The sequence below is a fragment of the Rhipicephalus sanguineus genome, chromosome 5 (genome assembly GCF_013339695.2).
Source record: "Rhipicephalus sanguineus isolate Rsan-2018 chromosome 5, BIME_Rsan_1.4, whole genome shotgun sequence".
NCBI classification, from domain to species: Eukaryota; Metazoa; Arthropoda; class Arachnida; order Ixodida; family Ixodidae; genus Rhipicephalus; species Rhipicephalus sanguineus.
The window spans coordinates 181,759,487-181,784,445 of NC_051180.1; the positions used below are offsets into that span (position 1 = coordinate 181,759,487).

The 24,959-nt window shown below is 46.8% G+C and overlaps 1 protein-coding gene across 1 annotated transcript; it reads left to right on the top strand.

Annotated features, from left to right (window-relative positions):
- Nucleotides 1-203: 203 nt before the first annotated feature.
- On the top strand, nucleotides 204-2,650 carry LOC125758661 (centrosomal protein of 112 kDa-like). The gene is made up of 2 exons (XM_049416097.1): nucleotides 204-1,727; nucleotides 2,438-2,650. The coding sequence occupies exons 1-2, from the start codon at nucleotides 204-206 to the stop codon at nucleotides 2,648-2,650; spliced, it is 1,737 nt and encodes a 578-aa protein (XP_049272054.1).
- Nucleotides 2,651-24,959: the final 22,309 nt, after the last annotated feature.

Sequence of the window (24,959 nt, forward strand, 5' to 3'; positions counted from 1 at the left end):
ATCGCCTTCGAGGAGCTATGGGCGCTGAAGCGGGCGTTCATGGATATGGCCGCCTACGGGGTCTACGACCTCGTCTTCCTACTTCAGCTGGTGGAGACCCTCATGTGCCTCTGCCTTTCCGGGAGAATGACCTCCGACGAGCAGCGGCGTGCCATCATCGCCCTCGAGCACCTCGGCGCTTACCTCGGCGTCCCGCGCAGGCCATGAAGGCTGTGGCGCGCTTGTGCGGCGAGGTGGCACCTGGGGCTGACGACGAAGGCAGCGACGATGCGTGCGCTGACGAGGTCGGCGTCGACGCTTGTGCGGGCTCGTGCGGCGGGCCGGCACCGCGGGACGACCAGCGACGCGGTGGCGATGCATCGTCCGCCAGCGAGGGTGCAGCGTCCAGGAACGGTGAGGCGAACACGGCGTTGGACGACGCGATTTCTGGGGACACGGCCGGTGACTGCGACGACATTGAAGCAGAGGTCAAAAAGTCCCGGGATGACGACAATGCGGCGGCCGTGAAGAAAAGGAAGAAGACAAGAAATAAGAGGAGGAACCGGAAGCACACGCACACAAGACTAACACCAGACGAATCGGAGTCCGGCACCGAGGTGGTCCGCACTCGTGACCTTGAGAGGGACAAGGCTGCCCTTGAAGCTGAGGTAGATCGTCTCAAGCAGGACACATCGCAGCATGCTACCCGCATCAGCCAGCTGGAATGCGAGTTGGCAAACATGACAGATGCACATGATGGTCTCAAGCAGGAGCACGACGTCTACAAAGCCAAGGCCACCACCATGATTAATGAAAAGGACAGCCACATTTCTGGCCTGAAGGACAAGGTCCGTACTCTGGAGAAACAGCTCGCACAGCAGCTGGAAGAGTCGCGGCAACATTACTTCGAGGCCAAGACATCCTGGAGTGACAAAATCCAGACCCTTGAAGCTCAGATCTTCAACATGGACCGGAAAGTGGCCGAGGACTCGCTGGAGTACAGTCGCATGGAGAGGCTGCTTGCAGATGCTCAGCAGTGCCTCAAGGATCAGCAGCACCAGTGTGCCAAGTTCGAGGAGCAATTGCTGGAGCGGGACACTCAACTGGCAAACATGCGGCGCAGCCATGAAGAAGAGCTGCAGCGGCAACGCGCACTCCAGGACTCCCAGCTGGACGAGCTACGGACACAAGCGGCGGTTCTCCGTGCGCAGCTCGCCCAGGCCCAACAGGACCGCGACCGAGAGGCCAGTCAAGCGCAGACATTAATTGTGAAACTGAACCAGAAGGAGGCAGAGTGCAAGAAGAACCTGGGGCCGATACAGGGGCTCGAGGAGGGCCAGAGGACTCTGTTGGCAAAGGTCTCCGAGCAAGAGAAGCAGCTCAGTCTGGCGTCGGACACTGAGACAATCCTGAAGCACGGTCTGAAGAGGAGTGACGCTGAACTAAAGACCATACAGGAAGAGCTTGCAAAGCTGAACCAGGTGCTGGCCTCGGCTGAGATCGAGAACAAGCGGCTGATGGAGGAGCTTAAGGCGAGAAAGCAGCAAGCGGATAAACAATCCAGGCTGGAAGAGGTGACGCAGCTGCAGGAATCCCTGGAAAGGGTGGCAGGACAGGTGGACCCGTTCGAGGAGGAAACTGCCGCGCACGTGCGCAATTGCACCAGCGTGTCTGACCCGCAGCGCAACATCACCGAGGGAGGCGTGCGCGCCGGAGGCATATGCAGCTTCCTTGGGGACAGAAGAGTGGTAAGTTGGGCTAGTTGGTAATGATCCATACTTAATGTAACTGCGCAAAAACGGACGGAAACACGAAGGGCGAGAAAAGGACAAACAAGCGCAGAGTATCAACTGAAGTTTTATTGCAAGAACGAGGCATTATAAAGGGCAGGAAAAAGCGAGAGAGGGCAGAAAAAGGAGACAAAAGGCACGAGGGACCAAATCAACAAAAACATTGGCCACATCAGGCAAGGCACGCCCGTCATACAAAACCAAGATAACTTAACTCCAGATGACAGATGGAATGTCAGTGTTCCATCTGTCACCATACATGATAAAGAGTTAAGTTATCTTGGTTTTGTATGACGGGCGTGCCTTGCCTGATGTGGCCAATGTTTTTGTTGATTTGGTCCCTCGTGCCTTTTGTCGCCTTTTTTGCCCTCTCTCGCTTTTTCCTGCCCTTTATAATGCCTCGTTCTTGCAATAAAACTTCAGTTGATAGTCTGCGCTTGTTTGTCCTTTTCTCGCCCTTCGTGTTTCCGTCCGTTTTTGCGCAGTTACATTAAGTATGGTTCCTTGGGGACGTCACGCTGCCGTGGCTGCCAAGGTCACTGGCGTTCAACGACTCCTACCTGGAGGAGTGGCCGCCACCCGCACATGAATGGTCTGGTTGGCAACAACGGCAACGACATACGACAACGACAACGGCTTATGACTCGCTGCGACCGCTGCTGCACCAGGAGCATCGGCGTTCCATCATGCTCTCGACCGTGGTCGTCAACCTGAGCGAGTCCGCTGCGCCTCCGTCTTCGGGCGGCAGCAGAGTTGCCTCTGCTGCGCGCGTCAGCAGTTCCCGTGACCGGCAGCCCATGAGGTCCCACAGAGAATTGTGGGCGGACAGCGCCGGCATTTGGTCATGTGTGCCACGTGCAGTCCTCCGTGGCCAAGGATAGCCAGGACAGGACACTTGCGCGCGCTACCCTTGTGAAGTTGCCCGCGTACTTCTCGCTCACTTTTTTCCAAGGGGAGGGGGCAGTATGGGGGCACTCGGCGGCTGTGAGCGCGTAGAGGAAAACGATAATCGCGTGTGCGCTCGTGTCACACGGCAGCCGCTAGCAGCGGGCAGTTGCGGCCAAGGCTTGGACCAGTAAAGATGTATCTCTTTGGGTCTTGGCCTCATCTCTAAAGGGTTCAGGGCTAGATGCAGCCGCAAAACCCTACAAACTATATACGCGCATGGTCTACTTACTTTTAGCGCACCAGTTTGAGATAAACCAAGTAGCCCCATATGTAAGAAGCAAGAGAAGTTCGATACTTGTTTCTATAAAACTCCAAATAAGCTTGCCCCATATAAAAACAGCATTTTTTAGATAAAATATGTGGAAATTATATGTATGCACATCGTACGTAGAACAATCTTAAGAACTGAGGAAAGTCCAATCCCGGCCCGACCCGAGCCCGCCGCCTCAAACCCGGGCCCAGCACTAAGCCCGGACTTTCAGGCCCGAGCCCGGCCCGGGCCCGCTGTGAAAACTACTTTACCTATAGAAAGCGCGAAAAGCAAGACGACGCACACAGGGAGGAATGACAAGAACAAGCGCTTCTATGGATCCATACCAACTGGCCCAGCTATCTACTCTTCTTCTTTACCTGCTCTGGCCCGGCCCACAGGCCGGGCAGGGCCAGTGTTTTCTGGTAGGCCCGAGCCCATGCAGCGCTCTAGCCTCGAGCACCTGCGCCGCACGTGCACTCAGCAACTTCCTCCTCGGAAGTTGCAACACATTTACCTTACCGCTCGTACGTCTATCCCGCAAGTACCGCGGTCGTGAGTTGGTACTGGTGTCTGGTTTACTTGTATGAGGTCTACTTGTAAAGGCATATACAAATATTAGTTTTCAGCGCATTTCCGGACACAATCACGCATCGATCTTGTTTGCGACGTACTGCTGAGTTTTGGGAACGTCTTCCTGATGACATCGCTTACGTTAATGAGCCAGTTACGTCGAGACAAGGGTATCAGTGCCACATTTGTTTTACTAGCTAACAACCAGCATTTCTTCCGGTTTTGTAGTTCTCAAGTTTCATTTTTTATTATTGGAAGCATTTGGGCTACGTTTGCTGCTTTACTGAGTACTGGTAAGCGCACATTTGTAAGGTCACCTTACTTTGCTTTATTTATTTCCTGTTCTTGGCTTACTATTAAGGCAAAAGCCTTCGATGCCTCATAGAACACGAAAAGTGACCGTCGGCGTCAACACGAGTGATATGAAAAAATTGTCATGTGAGGACGTCATCATGACGTCGCAGATCGCCAAAATATTTGACGTCATCTTATCAAGATAACCAACTGAGATCAATGAAGCCAACTGAAAAGAAAAATAATATGGTTTTCGCCTTCGAATAATATCAGGGAAATGCATGGTAAACCACGTCAATTTTTTATTGTTATTCTGCTAATATTGCTACATTAGTATAAAGAGGTCGACATGTTACTAAGAGACCGGTGCGCTCTCAGCCGTCTCGCCCACGCACAGCGTGTATGCATCTGCTTTGACTTAACGTTGTAGTGTAAGGTGCGAGGTACCTGTTCACGACGGAGTACTGAAGCGGTCGCAAAGTTGTCAATGCAGTGATGTTTACCGCCGCACACGCCGCACCCACAGCTCAACCACGTCAGTGTTCACTGTGGCTGATCGACCCTGTGATCTTGACATCTTCTCTAGCGCTGACGGCGAAGACGTGAATGGATAGAATGGATGGAAGCGAAACTCACAGGTGGGACCCAGTCTTGATGCTGGCCAACGTCATACTTTACCAGACAGGAACCGCCAAGGACTGGTTCCATAACATAGAGGAGGAGCTCACAAGCTGTAGAATATGCAAGACCAAATTAAGCGATTTGTTTCGCCACTCTGCTAGCTGCGAGCGGCTACTAAGAGAGAACTCAGACAGCGGGCGTATTTGACTTTTGTGACCGTTCGCAAGATCAGACCTGCGTTGTGAAGCACCGCATTAATAGCGGCAATATTCAGCCGATACATCGACGACCATACCGCGTGTCTCCAACTGAGCTCCACATCATCCAAAATTAAATCGACAAGATACTCGGCAAACAAATAATCGAGCTCATTTTGTTCTCCCGTAGTTCTTGTTAAGACGGACAACCGGTGGAGGTTACACGTGGACTACTGGGAGCTTAGCAAGATCACTAGAAAAGACGTCTACCTGCTATCCCACAATGACGACCTCATAGATTGCCTTAATGGCGCTAAATATTATTGCTCGATCGACCTTCAAATGGGATACCCTTTGTTACATTTGCGTACGACGCCTCCCGCCACGATACAACTGATTTATCACCTTTTTATCGTTGATTCGGCCGTAACCAAACGCTACATTCTCACCCCATCTTTCCGGCTGCATTCTACACGACGAGTGAGTATACCCCTGTGATACAGTCTCGAGAGCTCGTGAAGCACGTGAATTATGCTTGTAATGGCCTTAGACCATCGCAATACCACCAGAAGCTACGTTATGACTCCGCCATCAAGACCTTTATTTACGTCAGGTGCCTTTGTACTTCTGCGAACACTGACTCGCCGCAATGGACTCCCTGAGAAATTGCTCAGCCTTTGCAAAGGACCGTACAGTTTCTTACACCAGGTACCAAACGTCACCGACAAGGATGGCCCACTCCTGTTGTCCTCTGCCTACACTTCATCGTCTAGAAATACCGTACATGTGTGCCACCTACATCTTTACCGCTCATCTAGACCATAGAAAGCACAGAAGCGGTGCTTCAGCAGCCGGGTTCACGCTGTATTACCATAAAAGTCACGCTCTAGGACAGAGAATGGCGTCGAGGAAGACGACCTGATTTCGGGACAGGCGCGCTGTCAGCAATCTTGCAAGTACGGTTTGTGAACCTTGTAAACACATTTTAAGCATTCTTTGCGGCTCTGTCTGCTTTAACATCATCAACATCCCCATCATCATCATCAGCCTGCCTGATGATGATAGACAGGCTGATGATGATGATGCTTTAACATAAGAATATTTAAATTTCTATACAACCTATTTGACAAAACCAAATGAAACAGACTGTCACGTTACCTTGGGAGTGTATGCGAGGAATGGGATTGAGAGAGAGAGACAGGAGGCGGCGGTGGCACGGCAAACAGACTTTATGAAACACGATCCGAAAAACAAACTAAATCACACTCAAAATTCACGCAATCAAAAAATACATATCGCAAAAATTTATCCAAAGAACTCTTAGATTAAACTTAGTCTATAGCTCCCCTAAAGGTCTGGCCACACTAGCGTCTCGGTAGCGTCCAAAATGGAGCCGCCTTACTTGTACGCGTCGTCGCAGCGTCGGCGGTCGGCGCGGCGTCGAAGCGGATCCTTCGTCGTCTGTATTGCGTCACGCTCCCCGTCGACGTTCTCGGTTAAAAGGCTCTGTTATACTCCGACGTCCGACGCCAACGCCCCCGAGGACGATGCGTTTTGTCACGCCGAGCCGGCGACACTACGCCAGGCGCAAATCGGTCTCCGCTACAGTCGAGCCGGCTCCAACGCGCCGGTGCGATCGCATCTAGAGGAGCGCATGCGCAGTAAAGCGAAGAACGCCTGCGCCACCTGTCGGGAACCGACGAAACAGCCCGCGAAGCAAGTTCCTGTACATGTGAGTCCGGCGCGGCCGGCGCGAAATGCAGCAGGATCTATTCGGCGCCGAGCGACGCCCTAGCGCGCCAGCAGCCGTCGGCCGCGTCGGCGGTCAGCCGACGCCGGACCAGAGAGGTCTGTTTTTTGCCGACGTAACGTCGCCGTGACGCGCGCGCGCGCTCGACGACGTTACGCTGGAGTATATCAGACCTGCAGTCACCGTGGATCAGCTTCCGCCTGACAAGCCGCGCCATCAAGCTTGGCATGTTTGACATGACTGTCTTCGGCCTCCGCTTCTACGTGTCGTCTTGCCAAACTGATGACGTGGCGCTCCTGGGACTGTCGTGTGGGTTGACGCTGTCCGGCCAAGAAGTAGAAGTGCTGCCGCTGCACTGGGTACAGCGGTGGTGAGGTACTGCACGTCCGGGGCGCCTCCCTCTAACTCTACGAAGGTCGACGGCTGCTTCCCGGTCCTCTCATGCCGCTACTTCCAGATCCGGGCGTCTGCTGCTCTCGCCGCGAGTGCGACGCTGACTTCTTCCACCTTCTTCGTACGGTGCTCCACGAAACATTAGGCAGATTTAGTTGGGCGTCCGCAGAACCTCTATGGATGCAGCCTGCCAGGGATTTCCTATGGCAGGCTGCGCCCGTAAAGCTGTTGCGGACGCTCAACTAAATCTGTCCAATTCCCGTTTCTTCTCTTGGGGTTCCGACCCACGGCTCGGCTCGCGTGCCACGAGCCCTTCCTCTGCCAATCGTGTGCGCGGACATGGCAGGAGTGCAGACCACCGGGGGATTTTTCATGCCTCGCACACCATCGCCACTTTCCGACGTTCCGCACGTGCCACTTTAGTCATGGCACAGACAGTTAAAGGGACACTAAAGAGCAAAACGGTTTTTCTCGCATTAGTAAAGTAGTCTTCCACGATACCAAAAACACCACGCTTGCTGCGAGAAGACGCTTAATAAGCGAGAAAACGCGCAAAAAGAAAATGCAGGTGGCGACGCAACCTTGGAATCCACGCACCATTTGCCGTGACGTCACATATTTTTGACGGCGCTTGCTTGGGCCTACGTAGTTTCTAATCGGTTAAATCGAAGTACATTGTCCTTTGAGGGGGCCAGAGACTTGACATAACGAGTTTGTGGAAATTTCGTGGAGCGAGTGGCGCCAAAATACGTTAAATGCTCTTTGAAGTCTTTTACGTCACGAATTACAAAGTTCGGCGCGAAACTTAAAAATGAGACTTTGAACTTGGTTTTCTCCTGTGAAAATAAACCTATGGTGGTGAAATAAACTTCACAAGAGTTCTTCGAGCACACTATATCAGTCTAAACCAATTCACTCTTTCTCTTCAGTGTCCCTTTAAGCCAAGGAAAGCATAGGGGGCATTATTTGTTGTTTATAACTGCTGGTTAGTAGTCATGACATATTCAAATCAATTAAAGTGGATAAAAGAGCCCGGTTCCAGGGTGGCGGCCGGACCTACAACTTTCAAATACATATCCAGCTTTTGTGGACACATCACAGCCAGCGCCCCTGGCGGCCCCGGCGCGAAGCTAGCTCGTTTTCAATGGAACTGGCGAGTTTTTCCCGAATAATTAAGTGTAGAGGGTGAATGTTGAAAAACGCAGACCACAAAGCGCTTCTGGGAACCTAAACGCACGAGAAGACTGCAGCGATCATGTTGCAGTAAGCTTCAATTTTGTTCCCAGAGCAGTTAAAGATTGTACAATGGGAGTCTATGGAAACGGCGAAAAATGTGGCCTGTTTTTCGAGAGAAAAACGGTCACTGTCGTAAAACTAAGCAAGTTATGGTAATGGTCAGGAAATGACATGTAGTCCTGACAATCAGCTTTCGTTTGAAGCCAATGTCAACTTGCCGCAGTCGGCATAACATTGTTCCCTAACGCGTTTTATGAAGCGCGGTCGCTCAAATGTTTGTGGTAAATTGATAAACCCTTGCTTACCTCCGGCGACAAGGCATGCACTGTAATATTATTGTATTAGGTGCAAAAGTAAGTAATAAAGAAAAAAAAAGTCCACCGTGGCCGAGCGAGCTAATTGCTCAAGTTCACAGTGCGGCATAACCGCGCCTTCATAGGTTCGATTCCTGGCGACGGATCAGCATTTTTTTTTTCAGCCCGTGACTTAGTTCTGCAGCTTCGCACGGGATGTCGCCGCCGAAACAAAAAAGAGGTTTCGTTTCAGTTTCGGTTCTTGACTGTAATCTTGAGCTGCCGTTTCTTTTTTCTCTTTATTATATGACTTTTTTTAGTGTATGTTTAAACACTCCACGCGTATCACATCGTTCAGATCTACATTTGTAATTCTTACTTTACTCTTTTATAAACGTCCTAAGGAACAGAACGCCCGATCAAGTTATGGAAAACAAAGCTCTTTCGAACTTTTGTACGCGTATTGTGGTGGAAACTTATTTCTCCCTTCTCAATGATGTCGTTACGATCTTCTCAGGTACCTACAATTCAGCAACGTAAAGGAAGCGAACTAAGCTTAGACAAGAGAGGCAAAGTGATTAAATGACAAAGTTAGACGTTTTTGCAGTTGCTTTTTACTTTAGGGCTAACGCAAGTGTTTGTCGTAATCTTAACGAACCAAGGGGAATTTTTCGAGGGGTTGTTTTTTTTGTTAGACACTACTAATGAAACCAACAGATAGTTAAGCCAGTCAAAGAATAGGAAAAATTATTTGTTCTTTTTCAAACAGCAGTGCAATGATTCCGCCCTAACTTAAATGAAATCAAAATCGCTATCTTGACAAGCATCAGCGGACGGCTCATATACACTTCTATATGCTGCGCTCTCAACTCGAAGAGACTGTGCGAAATCCCCTTTCCTACCTGCAGTGGCTGTGTTCTCTTACAGCACCATTTTGTAGAGTTACGTGAGACTGCATCTGTGTTAGCTGCCTGCAGCTTTAGTTCATTTGTTGCTATCGCACTCATTGCGTCGTCCTTGCGGTGAAACCGGTATTTTTATTCATCTCTTGTCATATCTATCGCCCTACGTGAACAGAAAAACACCAGCATACTTTCTCCTTTAACATCACATAGCACTGTGCGCTGCATCGGATAGGTTCGTGTGATATGACGTGTGTGGATCAAAGCTTTCGGGAAGTCCAGGGACTGGTGCTCCCAGTTACAAAACGAAAATCCTGTGATTCAGCAGCTTTTCGCACGCACTCGCAGCCCACCTCAACGTACCGCAATAAGATTGCATTTTAAACATCTGTAAATGAAAATATGCGCAGCATGTACTGATTTCGCAAGGCTGGAACCGAAAGCGGAGCTAGCGTTCGACCTAGCTTCTTCTAAGGTTTGGCTAGTAATACCAAGCTATTGCTAGAGGTGCAAAGTTTTGCTAGTATAGTATTATAGGATATGGCTAGGCTTGAATAATCTATTCTTCTCAGGTTTCGGTCGGTTCCCCAGACTACGCACTTGTTGTGTGGTTCTGAAGGGGAAATGTCGCGTCACTAGTAGTTACGTGATGGGATTTTAGTCACGTGAGAGAGAAAGTACATCTTTATTAGAGTCCAGTGCGGACGCTGAGGTTGCCCCGCGCCACCCGGTTGTTCCGAAGTTTTTGGCGCCAACACGTCATGTCAATAGTTACCTGACGTTACGGGATTTTAGTGGCGAGACTAATTACTTGATTTTACGTGATTTTTAGTCACGTGGCTAGTTGTTACGTGATTGTAGTCACATAAGTGTATGTGCGATATTACGTGATTTTGGTCACGCGACAGTTGCAGGCCTGGTGTACAAAAAATTGTAGTCGCAGGAAACAACAACCCATCATCGATATCACATATATTTTACGATCACGAGAAATTCACTTTCGTTGCTCGAAAGAGCAAGCGAAGCTGCACTCGTGCACTTTTTATCACGTTTCAAAATTGTTTGGGCTTCTACGATTTTTTATGGAATTTTTTATATGCTTCATTTGCTCTATTCTTTTTTCTTTCCTGGTGAAGAGCGCATATATATTGCTGTAAGTTTGAAAATATAGTCAGTTTTAAGTTCAGCGCTGTGTGTGTTTTCCAATGTCGTCCTTGTTCCTTGCGCTGTGACACATCAAATTATGGTCTGCAGCGCATTTCTGCAAACAGAAAGCAGCTGTTTTCACTTTTGCATTCCGTTCCTGCTCTTTGGAAGGTGGGGACACTTGCAAGGAGCGTTGCAACGAGAGTTTGACCGTAGTATCTTTATAATAGCTATCGCATCACGGGCTAGCCACCGCGCGCTGTGGCTGATTGGGTTGATCATCCATGCTGGCTGTTTGCGCTCAATCGCTGGGGCCTTGGTTCGAATCCCAATGCGGTTTTTTTGTCTCTCTCGGAATTGCTTATGTTTGCCGCGGTAGTACAGCGGTTACGGTGCTCGGCTGCTGACCCAATGGGCACCAGGTTTGACGGCGGCTCCAGCATTTTTGAACAAGGCGAAAATGCTAGAGGCTCGTGTACTTGGTTTTAGATGCACGTTACGGACCTGAAGTGGTCTAAATTTCCGCAGCCCTCCTCTACGGCACGCCTCATAAACATATTAGGGTTCGGGCACGTAGAACTCCAGCAATTATTATTACTAGTACAACGCTGCTGAAGATTTAGTTGCTTGTTTTTTTCGCTGGAGCATTGCAACCAAGATATTTCCTGCAGTTTCGGTTTCGCTTTTGGAAATGGAGCAAATAAACTTCTAATGTTTTATTTTTTATTACCACACTACCCATTACTTAATAACGAAGAAAAGGAACCCAGATTTTAGTTAACCTCCACCGACCGGGGCCACCTAGGAGTCCAGAGGCCAGGCCCGTAGCTAGGGGGTATGTCCCAAGGGCCCACCTCCCCTCTCAAAAGTTTGACGGAGGCGGTGTTTTTACTGACAAGAATAATGAGAATAGGTGTTTCTCCTCTGAAACTGTCAAGGCCTTCAGCAAGTGCCCCCTCCCTTTACCCAACCCCTCCCCCCCCCCCCCCCCCGGGGGGGAGGCCGCCGGCGGGGAGCGGTGTGCACGGAACAGACGGCGAAACGGTAGGCAAGCAGACTCGGAAGCGAGCGGGGCCGCGCGCGCCGTTGCCATAGCAACGACGGCGAGATCGTCAACCGGCTGCTCTGCTGCTGGCTTGCGTTTCCTTTCTTGAATTCTCGGCACTCGCCACTTTCCTATGAAAAATGCTGTCTCACTCTCATAACGTGCATGCCATTTGTGACCTGGAAGTGCCGGGCGCGCGGCGATAATGCAATCGAGAGGCATGCACGATATCAGGACTCTTTTTGTGAGGCGAAACGACACCCTTTCAACACGTTCTTTAGTGTACGCTGCTTTCCTGAAAAGCACAGGTAATTTCATAGGGAATATTAGCCGATTACCCACTGCCTTTGTTGCCGCAACGCCACTTCACGCCGTTGAAAGAGTAATAAGAGGGAGTAACTAAGAGGGAAGTCCAGGCATGGACACATGCATGTTGTCTTTACTGATGACTTTCCCTTAACAGGTACCCATGTTAGCAGCAATGTACAACAGAGTGAATGAAAACAGCGAGGAAGAAGACTTCAAAACTAACAAGCGCTGTTCGCTTTACAGTTCTGCTTACCGATTCTATGAGCCAAGTATTCGACGCTCACTAGATTGCCCTCCGCACTGTGTTCCCGAGCCAAGCCTAATTACGGTTCATCAAACTAATGAACAGATCAAGCTCGTCTTGCTTGTTCGCCTCAGGTTTATGACTAACGTGGTCGGTAATGCACTATATATATATATATATATATATATATATATATATATATATATATATATATATATATATATATATATATATATATATATATATATATATATATATAGTACTCAATGGGTAGTACTCAATGAAAAAAGAAAAGATGCCTTTACTAACGTTTCAGCCGTGACACCGCCTACGTAGGCGCCAGTGTCTTGCGAAGCCCATGCCACAGCCCCAGCGGTATGGAATGCCTTTTTTCCGGTTTTTGATGTGTACTACCTGGAAGTTCATTCAATGTAGAAAGCGCCGCGCGCATGCACCGTTGCTCGACATGCGTTCACTAGTAGTCGCGAAGGCAACGCCACCTCTCAACGTCAACTCCTTTTACTCTTTTATAAGCACAGAATAAATCGAGAATGCCTGATAACGTACGGATTATTTTAAACGCATTTTTTTCTCTAGTAAATAGCAGCGGACTGCGTACAGCATTCTGCACATCTCATTCGTACACTATGAAGGCTTGCCCGTCAAGCAACGCGACATGCCGTTGTGACTTTCAAAGCGCAATTCAACAATACAAATCCTAATCATATGGTGAAAAAAAAGCTCGTTTATGTCACTGTAATTTACAGCCACGGTCTTGTGACACATTTCGATCGGTTGTCAGTCCCTTTAAGAAAGCACATCGCGAATATATATAGTGATAGAGTAAGTATTTACTCTAAAAAGGCGTGACCTCACTCATGCTCACCTCATGTTCCACGATCCCAAATATTTGAGAAGGTTATATTGAGAAGGTTATTGTGTATATATATTTGAACTTTCTCACTATCAAGGAGGTAATTTCCGCGTCACTACAAAATCTGCCCTAAATGGTGGCTCTGCGCTGTACAGCACACGTGTGCGCTGTACAGCGCAGTGCCACCATTTAGGGCAGATTTAGGGCCTAATCTAAGAAAAAAAAATAACATGTTATCAGATTGACAGGAATTCAATTCTTTGAGCTATTTCCACTCAGACAAAGCTGAGAGGGAATACCATGTCTAGAGGGTGTTTTCTAAAACTCATGCACCTATGATAGCACTGTGCTATCGATGCGCATTAACCAGACTTCACACCTGTGTGCAGATATCCCTATTATTAAAGTCGAGGCTACTTGCCAGTTATCGTGTCTTCTGAAATATTATTAATTTTTCTTGATCGCTTTCGCGCGTATTTCTATTGCAACTTTTATGTTGCAGTAAAATTCAACATTGAATTATATATTTCTTACTATCTATTTTACTACGATTTCCTTATCTACAATAGAAACAAAACTACCCGATACAGTGGAAGGGACTTTCAAGGTGGGCCTACACGTTTGAGCCAAAAAAGAATCCCAACCAAGAATGTCTTCGCAGCTTTGACATTCCTATCAAGCCAGAAGATTCCAGGATTCAATACGCGGCTGATATTTTGCATCATGAAGTACAAAAAAAGCTCCGGTTTTGAAGACCCTCGAGCGGAGCTGTAATCATTCTATTCGACATGGGTCATTTTCCGTTGGGCTTTCAGGACCCCTGACACCCAAATTGAAACCTCGAGATGTTTGTGTTGTTTGACTTTCCTGTATACGGGGGCACATCTGACCGATTATTAGTGACGAGCGTTGCCTTTAAGATATCTTAATTTGGTTTTAAAGTAAGCATGGAGTGCTCACTTGAGTTGGCTGCACCTCGCGACATCCTGGTACGACGTAGATAGAGGCCCCGCGTGACGTTCCACGAGTAAAGCAAGTATTGTGGACGTCACAGAAGGTTTGCGGGGCGTACCTGCACAATACGACGACGGGCACCCGGCGAGGCCTATTGTTCCGCACCCCTCTTGCTTTGTTGTCGGCCTGCTCTCGAGGTAGTTTTCGTGAGGCGACACGCGCTTAACAGATTAGAGGCACCCACATACTTTCAATCTCTACCGCGCTCGGGGCCCCGATTTGAAAACCGCGCTTTTAACGTCACCACAGCTTGTGTGCACGTGGTCTTTGACGCTCCCCCGCATGGGGCGCCAGTTTCTTGTGGTTTTTAGGCGGGCGTTTTGAAGTGAGGCTAAAATGGTCGCAATTAACTACGCTAGAATGAGTTATGCGATATGCTAGAGCATTTACGATTTAACTTAGGGGTTGCCAGACACAAAGCTACAAATTACAGTAAAAAAAGTCATCAACAAAAATTTTGCTGTCAGGGGTCCTTTCAGAGGAAGAAGACTACTGCTTGAAAAGCAGTAGATATTAAGGAAAAAAACAGATTTCGCTAGGCTTTCTCTGGCTGAAGACTGCTATTTTTCAGTCATTGCTACGAGCGAAAAACTACTAATGAAAATTCCTGTGCGCATAAACACCATTGTTCTCTTAAGGGAACCTCCTGGAAAGAAAGGCTTAAGATTTCCTTTGGAACGCCTGCACATCTTCATAGCAACAGAAGGAGCTCCACTCACAACTGGAGAAATGTTCATATGCTGGGTGAACGAAAGAAGGGGGAATTAAAGGGTTCGCTTTTCTCTGATGTGTCTTGTGACCCGTTGTTGAGCAAGTCGAATGCATTTTGTACTCTACATCAGGAGTGGTACAAAATAAAGAAGTGATTTTAAGAGATTGTAGGAATAGTTACTATATTATGTTGCATTAACAATCGTTGTTGTCAGCGCAAAAACGCCAAAATTCGCTCTTCTGAATTTCTTTGTGCTGATCAAAGTGGACGATTGGGCCAGTAGGTGATTCATGATCGACTTTGTGCTTGCTGTAGTGCAAAGTTGAAAGAGACTGCGCCTACAGAACATGAAAGGAGAGCTTCAGGAGAACTTCCAGCCCATTAGAATAACCTATTGGTGTATCTGCGCCAACAGGATTCAAGACAATCACCTGGAGCATATGAGTCAGTCGACCATGAGAAAAAAAGGGGAAAAAAACGAAAGAGAAAGAAGAAATGCAATTATGATAGATAAGTGCCTTTTTTAGCGGGATAGACGGCAGATCTAGAGATTATTACACAACACGTCAGTCGTATATGTGCTACTATACGTTCATTCCTAACAAAAAAACTAACCAAGTTCACATTTTCCGGTGTACAAGATCATCTTTCGACGACTGTATCATTTTTGCACACCCGCTTTGACGGCGCCAAGCTTGCGGTGGCAGCCACATTTCAATAAGAACTAAATGAAAACAAATAAAAACTATCGTTAACTTCCTTTTTTTACTCTCATTCCTAGCGTTCTCAAACTTACCCAGTTCTAATTTGAGGTAACGCAAGGAGCAAACAAGCATCACCCAAGTGGTACACCAAAGGAAATTCGGTTTATTATGCAACCACAATATCCTGTTCGTACCCAAACATAATGGTTCCCACTAGCTGAAAAAAGAAACTCGGAAAGCAGCATGCTGCTCCAATATCCCACCGGTACGGCAGCGCAAGAAACTAAACAAACAAACCAATAAAAACAAGATTCTCTTCTTGCATCGTGGGCGCGTCTATAACGGCCAGACATTTGGCATGGCACGTCTAGAAAAACTGCCAATTCATTACCAGTCGTCGCCGTCGAGATAACGCCGACAAACAGCGCTCTCTTTTCTGCTCACCGAGGTTATACCGAGGTGAAGCGACAGTCTCGGGGCGTTTGTACTGTTTCTTTTGATTCTCTTTTATTTAGTGCCACGTCACTGCATACGTCATGGCGGGAATTTTGAATTCTTTAAGGTCGATACGCCACGTGGTGTCGTTCACGCGAACTAGGCCGCTGGTGTCCAGAAAAGCTGCATATGTGTGTGTTCGGGCCCGAACGATGGAAGCGGTGGTTTTTCGTCCTCTTTAATTCGTTTCAATTTGAGTCCTATTTACTTCACAACAGTTAAAAAGAAGAATGGTGTCCTATGTGCTCGTGTGGCTTAATTATCTGTGGAATCATTTGGTTCCGCCTAGGAAATAAACGAGCAGTTCGAACCATTCTCCTTGTTGCGTTATAAGATTTACGGCTTCACAATTACGTTTATGTGTACCGCCTCCTTCACACAATACTTTTTCTCGCGCCTGGGACGTATAAGAATAATATATTCAACAAGAAAATAATGCCAATATTTGCCCTAAAAACGGGTCAGCAGTCTGGTGGGCAGTCGAGATTTAACAAGAGAAGAAAAGTCATACTCGGAAGACTATCTGAGAGCACGCCACACCGCTTGAAGGAATCCCAGGACGTACTTCATGCATGGCTCGCTGAGCCTGTTTAAATTGTTTCAAAGCAAGCTGAGCCTTTCTGTAATTTTTCAGTTTTGAGCATGCGCGTTAGCTCAAACTAGCGAACAACACGCTCTATTCACTTTAACCGTGACATTACTTGTAAAAAGCTCATTTAAATTAAACAAAGTTTCGCCGTCAGAACCACAAAACCGCACGTAGCTGTTGTGCATTTGGCGGTAGCTGCTCAAGACACTCTGCTCATTTGAGAAAGGCGAATTAGAACTTGGGATATTGCTTTAGACTCTCTAATCACTGAGGTGGTACATGCGGGTTCAGGCGAAGCTTACTGAACGTGGCAGTCCTGAAGAGTGAATTCAAATCAGTTATTGTATATCTCAATAATCATCGAGAGACATTAGCTATGGGCATTGCATTTATTGTCTCGTGTACTCGCAGCGGGTGACCAAGGTGACAGTGAAGCTGTAGTTCAAGCGGATGAGACGAAATTCCACGATTCGACTCTGTCCGTATCGCTGCCCAAACAACCGTCGCTTTCGTCCACCACACGTCCGACTAGCACGGCTGCCGGTACGCTTTCACTATCCTTTTGCACATTTGTTTGACTTTCTGTGTACCGAAATTGTTCACCCTATTGCGTCATATTGTGAACAACGAATACATGCATCTTTTTTTGTAGTAGTAGGACTTTAGTAGTAGTACTTTATTCACAGTAAGCAGAATACAGAGCTCACTGCAGGGGCAAGGGCTAAAGGCGAGCAGCCTGACAAAGGCCCCTGTCCATCCGCAGTTCTCTGACAGTGCATAAACTTCGACGTAAGCACAGCCAAAAAAAAAAAAAAAAAAATATATATATATATATATATATATATATATATATATATATATATATATATATATATATATATATATATATATATTCAATACATTGGTTTGAGAAAAATGGACAACAAACAACTTTGAAGTGTACGCATAAAATTCACACACGAACAAAATAAGAAGTTTGCATAACACATTTCAAGAATTAGAGGTCGCTCTCGTAGAAATGCCCAACTAAACAAAATCGATCAAAAACTTAAAAACTCAGAGACGCAAAATGCATCTACATGCACCGAATTACGCTGTACATTAGTATAATCAAAATGCAAATTTATCAACAATTTAAGCATTAGCCGATACATGAAACTCCACTAAGCAGTTTTAATAATGTATACCGGTGGTTATTAATAAGTTCTTTATTTGTTTCTTAAAGGCCGCTCTACTAGCCTTAAAGTTCAATTAACCTTCAAGGGTATTAAAAACATGAGGTACCTGGTACGCAACACTTTGTTTTCCATACATGGTTCTTGTTCTAGGAACTCGTTTCTTTTGTTCTCGCAAACGGTAGTATGGTCTTTCGGTACAACTTTCTTCATATAGCTTATTCTTTTGAACGAACTGAAGCAATTTAGAATGATATAATTGATTAATTCTGAGTATGGAATGTTTATTGAATAGTGGAGCAGTGCGCAAGTCTTTTAGGTTTCCCCTGTATTTTACGAAACAGCGCAATATTTTCTTTTGTATAGTTATTAGCTTATAGTAATTCCCTTGCGATGTCGTTCCCCAGACTAACATCCCATAAGTTACTTTAGAATGGAAGAGAATGGGAGCCTATACCCACGTATTCAGGGTGGGGAGGTGCTGTGGGTGTTCAAATCTCCGGAAACGTTTCAGTTTTTCTTGTGTATATGTTACACGCGCGCATACAAACTCACGCATGAAGTACATAAAGGGTGGTTAAGCACTCTCCTACCAGAAAAAAAGATTTATGGCTAGGCGCCTGGCCGTATAGTGCTGACTTGCTTAAGTGCACGAAGCATTATCAGTTCTTAATTGTATGTGTATTGCAACGGAGGTAAATGCAGTGACCGAATTCATTGAGAGACGAGGCAATCCACAGCCGTTAATTGACGTAAGCTTTTAGTAACCAGCCTTTTAGATCATCTTTGAAAACATACATGCTCTCGACACTTTAATTATTGTACCATTCCGCTTTTGCGTTGCCTTTATTGATGTTTTGTGGAGTGTTTTTTATACTGTTTTTGAACATACCTGCTTTCATCGCATTATTTCGCCTATTCAATTGGTTATTGTGTTGCCCATATTATTTCTATATATTCTTTAATATATTTGTCACCGTGCATTAAATTATGTGCTTACTAAAAAAATTTTTTTGTCCAATTATGATAGGAGGCCCTCCGAGGTTTTACTTTTGGGCCTCCTTCTGAAAACTTTGCACCTCGATATATAAATTGTGTTTTGCGATTCTTTTTAATAAACTTGAAAGCTGAAACTTGACTGATAAGCCAGAAATGCGAATGTAAAGGGACGTTAAGTATAAGGTGAGACTTTCAGATATCACAACTACTGAATATTGGCAAAAAAAAAAGATATGTGAGTTCAACAGATAAATGGACAGTTGTAAGACAATAGTTAGTTCCAACTCTTCTTTCATTCGGAGAATGTGCGTAGCGCAAAACTACCGCGCCAACAGGTGATGACAAGTATGTAGAGATGATGAAGATGAGGGGCACACCTAATGCTCACAACAGCTGCCCACGTGCGCAGGCAGGTACCGAGGCCTCAGCTTATTGAGAACAAACAACGAAGGAACTGCCAGACACACGATAGGTGAACGATGTCAGATCGACGCCAAGTACGCTGATAAACAATTTCAATGAGAAATTTTGAGCGCAAAAACAAGACATTCACAAGAACGAGAGAGACAGGACAGAGCCCCTCCTGTTTCTCTCGTTCTTGTGAATGTCTTGTTTATTGCGCTGAAAATTTCCCATTAGCGATGCGCCATCTCGCCGAATTTCAAGTTTTGTTAAACAATTTGAATGGGAGGGGAAAAGTTATTAACAGGGGAGGTTTCTTTGGTAGTCACACATGGGCTAACAAAAAAGTATTGGGATCCTCTATGCTAGCGTGGCATGCGAAGAGGTGTCCAGCGTAAGAAAAACTTGATAATGGGCTAGTTGGTTAGACATGATCAACATTTCTTGCGCGAATTTTACAGAAATGAACTGAATGCAGCGATGAAGGACGCACAAGACACATCAGCGCAAAATAACAACTGTTTAATGCGTAGATGGACATGAAATATATACAGTGACCCCACGCGTGCGCAGAACTGCTGAAGCTACCGACCAGGGGGCGCAAACTTCCTATACCTCCTATGGGACGCGCTCTCGCATGCTGATACGCTGCGGCAGCGCCGCTTCCACCACTGGCGGCTGCCGGGTATCCCAACTAGAAATAATTCACAAACAAAACAGTCTTTTTATGACGTCACTTGTGATGACATGAAAATAGAGGGAAAGGGAGCGAATAGCAAATAGGGGAAAGGGCGCGAAACTGAGAGCAGGAGGGTTGCCACGGGAGCTCTCCTTTCCCACTTCACATGCAAGCAAAATTTGTTCGTTCACTCCTGCAGGTCCGCTGGCCGCTCGGGCGACGCGGCCATTCATTAAATTTAGTTGAACTTTTAAAAATTTTCTTCGTGCGTTGTGAAGTGGAGAAGCTAAAGCTGACCGATTTCTCAATAAGACAAAACTCGATCAGCACTAGTAAATTTTAAATCTTTTTTTAATCGTACGTTTCGTACTAAAAAACAGAGGCATACACGTAGTGCGAACGAGTCAATCTGCAAAAGCAGCTTTAATTCACAACTTAAATACGTCCACAATGAGCAAACATTGAACCCAGAATATCCGAACCAATGCGGAAATTATTAACAATCGCGAGCAGGCCACGTCGTACTTGACTCAATCAAGTCTGTTATGACGGCGAACATATTTTTCTTACACAATTTCAGCGCCAAACAAGACAAAGTTCAGGGAAGAAGATGGAGGTTTGAAGCGATGAGAAATCGTTGAAGAGGGAATACCGCTGGAGACAATGCTTCGGCAAGTTGACTTGCCTTCGTCAGGGCAGCAGCATTGCCTTGACGAAGAAAATACCACTTGTCGATACGCTGGCTGCAGCGACATTCCCTGTTAAACGATTTCTCAAAGCATCAGTGAGCCCATTCATGTATTTTCAGTGACAGTATTAGAAGTAAAGGCCCACAAAGTTTCAAACTGGCTACATGTATTTCCATGAACAGGAAGGAGCCCATAATTGCTTGCCATCATTTGAACTACATGACAAAAGTAAAAGATAAACAAACTCTTTCGCCGGACCAACACGCGTTCAAGCCTTTCATTAAACGTATTTTGCCGGCAACAGGTAGGTTGTCGTCATGACGAATTAGTCTAGCGACTGTGCGCTTATGACAGTCCTGTGAGGCTTGCAGAGGACAGGATTTACTCATGTACTCATGCAAAATGAATACCTGTTCAAATCATGGACCCAAATACTTATGCTCACCAGTTGTCACTAGGAAGTCTGAAAAACCTTCGCGGAACTGGAAATCCCTAAGTTGACACACCACAGAGCACTGAAAAACATGTGACGCCCCGATTTAGTCATCTTCGTCTAATGCACGGCTGAGCTGCTCGACGTGGCCTACCGCGGCTTCCGTTCGCTGCACGCCACATCAAATGTCTCATCTTTCCCGTATTCATACTTGGCACGCCCACCGAGCGAGATAACCTAGCGCGATGCAACTTGTGATATCGCTTAGCGAGTGGCAAGGGTAAGCGGAGGCAAGCGCTACGAACACCAGTCAACCTGTTCCCGCGCTTCGCCCGAAATAAAATTCACAAAATAAGAAATAAGAAAAACAAATAAACAATAGAAGAGTTCTTTACAGTTCAATCAAATTTCTTTGTTTGCAAAAGCTCGTGAGATATAGCAGATGAGAACATCCACGTCAACCTGACTTCGTTCAACCAGATCTTAAGATGCCCGGCAACCACTACGAGCGCGCATGTTCCTTGAAACTGAAACTGGTGCTTAGTTTCCGGGGTCTGCTACCGACGCCCCCTGTCCTCGTTTATCAGCTCAATTTCTGTTTGGCTGAGGGCTATCGACGGTGCGCTAAAACACGCGCCCTCTGCTGCCATTTTTATAGTGAAGGCTTCGACCACCTCTCTCTTCGTCTGCTTCTTCGACCTGTGCACAATTTCAGTTTCTTCAAGCACAGGGCTGCACGGGCACCTGCTGCAGTGTGTCGCCAGATGCCCTGGAGCTTGTTGGGGGCCGCAGTTGTACCGGTCATCCCGCAGCCTCTCGTTGAAGCACCTTCCCGTCTGTCCAACGTAATGAGCACCGCAGGACAGTGGGATCTTGTACACGATGTTTTTTCGTGCATTCGACGAATCTCTTCGCATGTCTGGTCGAGCACACAGCTTCTTCGTTTCTGTCGTGTTCACCGTTCACTTTTGCGGCCACCTTTCATCACAACATCATACATCATACAGCACACGGCGGCACACCGCATGAAGAAGGTTGCTGAAAAGTACGGTGTGAGGACGGTATTCACTGCACCGAAAAAGCTCATAGGATCGTGCGCAAAAGTGAACGGTGACCACGACAGAAACGAAAAAGTGGTGTGCTCGACCAGACATGCGAAGCGGTTCGTTCAATGAGCAAAAAACGTCGTGTACAGGATCCCACTGTCCTGCGGTGCTCATTAAGTTGGACAGACGGGAAGGTGCGTCAGCGAGAGGCTGCGGGAGCACCGGTACAATTGCAGCCTCCAACAAGCTCCAGGCCATTTGGCGACACACTGCAGCAGGTGCCCGTGCAGCCCTGTGTTTGAAGAAACTGAAATCGTACACAGGTCGAACAAGCAGACGAAGAGAGAGGTGGTCGAAGTCTTCACTATAAAAATGGCAGCAGAGGGCGCGTGTGTAAGCGCGCCGTCGATAGCGCCCAGCCAAACGGAAACTGAGGTGATAAACGAGGATAGGGGACGTCGGTAGCTTCAGCAGTTCTGCGCACGCGTGGGGCCACACTATATATTTCATGTCCATCTACGCAATAAACAGTTGTTATTTTGCGCTGATAAGTTTTGTGCGTCCTTCATCCCTGCCTTTAGTTTATTTTTGTAAAGTTTCTTGCTAAAGTTTGCGCAATAAACGTTGATCATGTCCAGCGTAGCACCTCGTTTCCAGGACGAAAGCAAACCTTGCTGTGACCATTGTCATAACGTTACCTCCGGCCTCGCTGACGGGCTTTTGTATTGGGGTGGCCACGTAGTCGACATTCATCGAGTTTGTACAAGAAGTCCTCGGATATACTCGTTGAGGTGTCATTGGAAACAGTGATGAAAAAATTCGGCAGATCTCACGTACCGTGGGAGTCGATGTGATGCGAAGCATGCGGTGGGAAGGTGACCGTAGTGTCATTTTTTTTTACTGAGCGAAACGTTACAAAATGACGCTAAAGATTTGTATAAATTTTATACGCACACATATATGATGTAGAGCCGCATACGTGTTATATAACCAGTTGTTTACAGTTGGGTAACGCTGGCAACGGCAACGTGGGTATTATACCAACACCAGAAGCCCTAAGCTGGTATGTAGTGCTTATACTTGTCCCTTGTGATAGAGAACGCACGCGCGTTTCACGAACCCGTGTGCATGTGTGGAAGAAGTTCCTGGCAGTTCTTGAACAAGGTCATCATCCCCGTGATCAGTGAGCACCAGCAGCTGGTCATGACTTGTTATCGGATCAGGTCGTGATCGCGGCGACGAGGGGTCATTGTGTAGTGAAGCATGAGGTATAGTACAGCAGTTTGAAATCGTGGATGCCTCGGTCAATTCGTCGACAAATTGTCTATAGATAGGGCCGGCGACATGTTGGAATCTGAAGTCACCCTTCGCGTTGGTGTGGGCCGTCGTGGCTGGTAGGCCTGGATAGTGCTACGTAGACCAACATCAGTGGATGGCGCTTGTCGTATTCGTAGACTACCTGGGCGTATGTGGCCTACGTAGCCTAGTCTACAAAGCGGCTGTCAATCAATCTGACATCATCCTCGGTCAGCATGAGGCCATCGCCCAGCCTCGTAAGAAATTAAGAGGACACTGCGTCGTTCTGGCGGACTAAGTGCACTTTACGGTGCGATGATGTGAATATCATACGTAACTTTCGTTAGTGTATTCCTCCGGAGTCGAGCAATGCATGAATATAGCTCGCTGAATCATAGGGATACAAATGGAATGTTTATTAGACTGCTATAAAAGCGGAGCTAACATTGGAACTACAGACGTTAATCTGATATGACGTCTGTATCGTAGGAGTATACGCATCGTATGAGTATCATGTATGGTGTTTATTGCTTTCTTGTAAAATTAGATAGCAAGCACCACAACCACAACTGACGTTGCACCGAATTACGCCTGCAGAGGCCGCTTTCCAAACCAGTTTATAGACCTGGCGTGGCTCTGTGGTAGAATACCTGATTGCCACGCAGAATGCTTGGGTTCGATTCCTGCTGGGATCCTAATTTTCATTCTTTCCATTCGTCGGGTCAACGCTGCCGATGTCGGTTTTTCTTAACGCTCTCGCATTTAATGTCTGTTCTCGCCGTTCCTGGGTAGATATAAACTGTCAATCAACTGTGGCGCATACCCATGCACCGCTGCCCGTGGTAAGCGGGTATGTGCCACACGTGTCTGGAGGAAAGGGTTTGACGACGTACGCGACAGGATTTTCACTTTATTCATGTCATGACCCGACAGTCGTATTCGTTAAATCATGTTACCCTCCCATGCAAATTTTGGTCGGCACTAAGTTAAGGAGGCGATCATGAGAGCCCCCAGACGTAGGCGGCTAGATAGATAGATAGATAGATAGATAGATACGTAGATAGAAACGCTCAAAGTGCCAGAGGTTCGCTAAGAAATGCTTCGCATTTAAAAGGCATCCATGATAAATGTCGGCGAGCAGCCGTAGGCGACGTAGAAACGTTGGTAAGAAAAGCAATATTTCATTGAAGCTCGTCGTTATGCCCGAATGTGACAAAGGTAGAATTGTGTCTGACATACATAGTTATCAAGTAGGGTAATGTGCTATGAAGTCTCTTTGTGAAACTGATCGCTTGTGGATCATAGGCTGAGGTCGGCTTGTGAACCATAAGAAATGTTTTCCGTACTCCTCCATAGGTCATGGACAGGAAACTCTCGCTAAGACTTAAGAGCGTGCAACGAGTACCATAGCGCAATGCTATGCTTTTCATAAAGAAACAGCGCAATGCTGTTTTTGACAAATAAACGAGGAAGGTCTCATGCTGAGGGAGCACAAAGGAGGGGTCTCACATGCTATGTAAAATCGTTGACAGATGTTTTGGTGTATTGGTGACGTGTTGGCATGGAAGGAGAGGCCGGACTAGGTCTCTCTTAACGCTTGCAAAACTCGCCTATTAACATTAAATTAAGTTCAAGAGGCTGTTAGGAAGGAAAGTTTGTGTTTCCATAGTTGTGAAAGCGCGTAAGCAGCTGAGTAATTAACCGCGAGGGCGTAAAAGTTAGCCAAAAACAAAAAATGACTTTTTAGTGCTTATTCGTACTGTGAAAAATTTTTGACTGCATATTGGCGTCATTAAAAGCTTCAACGACGTGCTTGCGTGGTGAATGTGGAAGAATCGGCACTCACCTTTGTCCACCAGTATACAACATGTAACGATGCAGC

Excerpts from the sequence above, each read along its gene's own strand:
- LOC125758661 (XM_049416097.1), top strand. The coding sequence starts at position 204 with ATGAAGGCTGTGGCGCGCTTGTGCGGCGAGGTGGCACCTGGGGCTGAC. Across the intron at positions 1,728-2,437 it reads TCCTTGGGGACAGAAGAGTG|GAGCATCGGCGTTCCATCAT; the intron begins GTAAGTTGGGCT and ends CTGCTGCACCAG.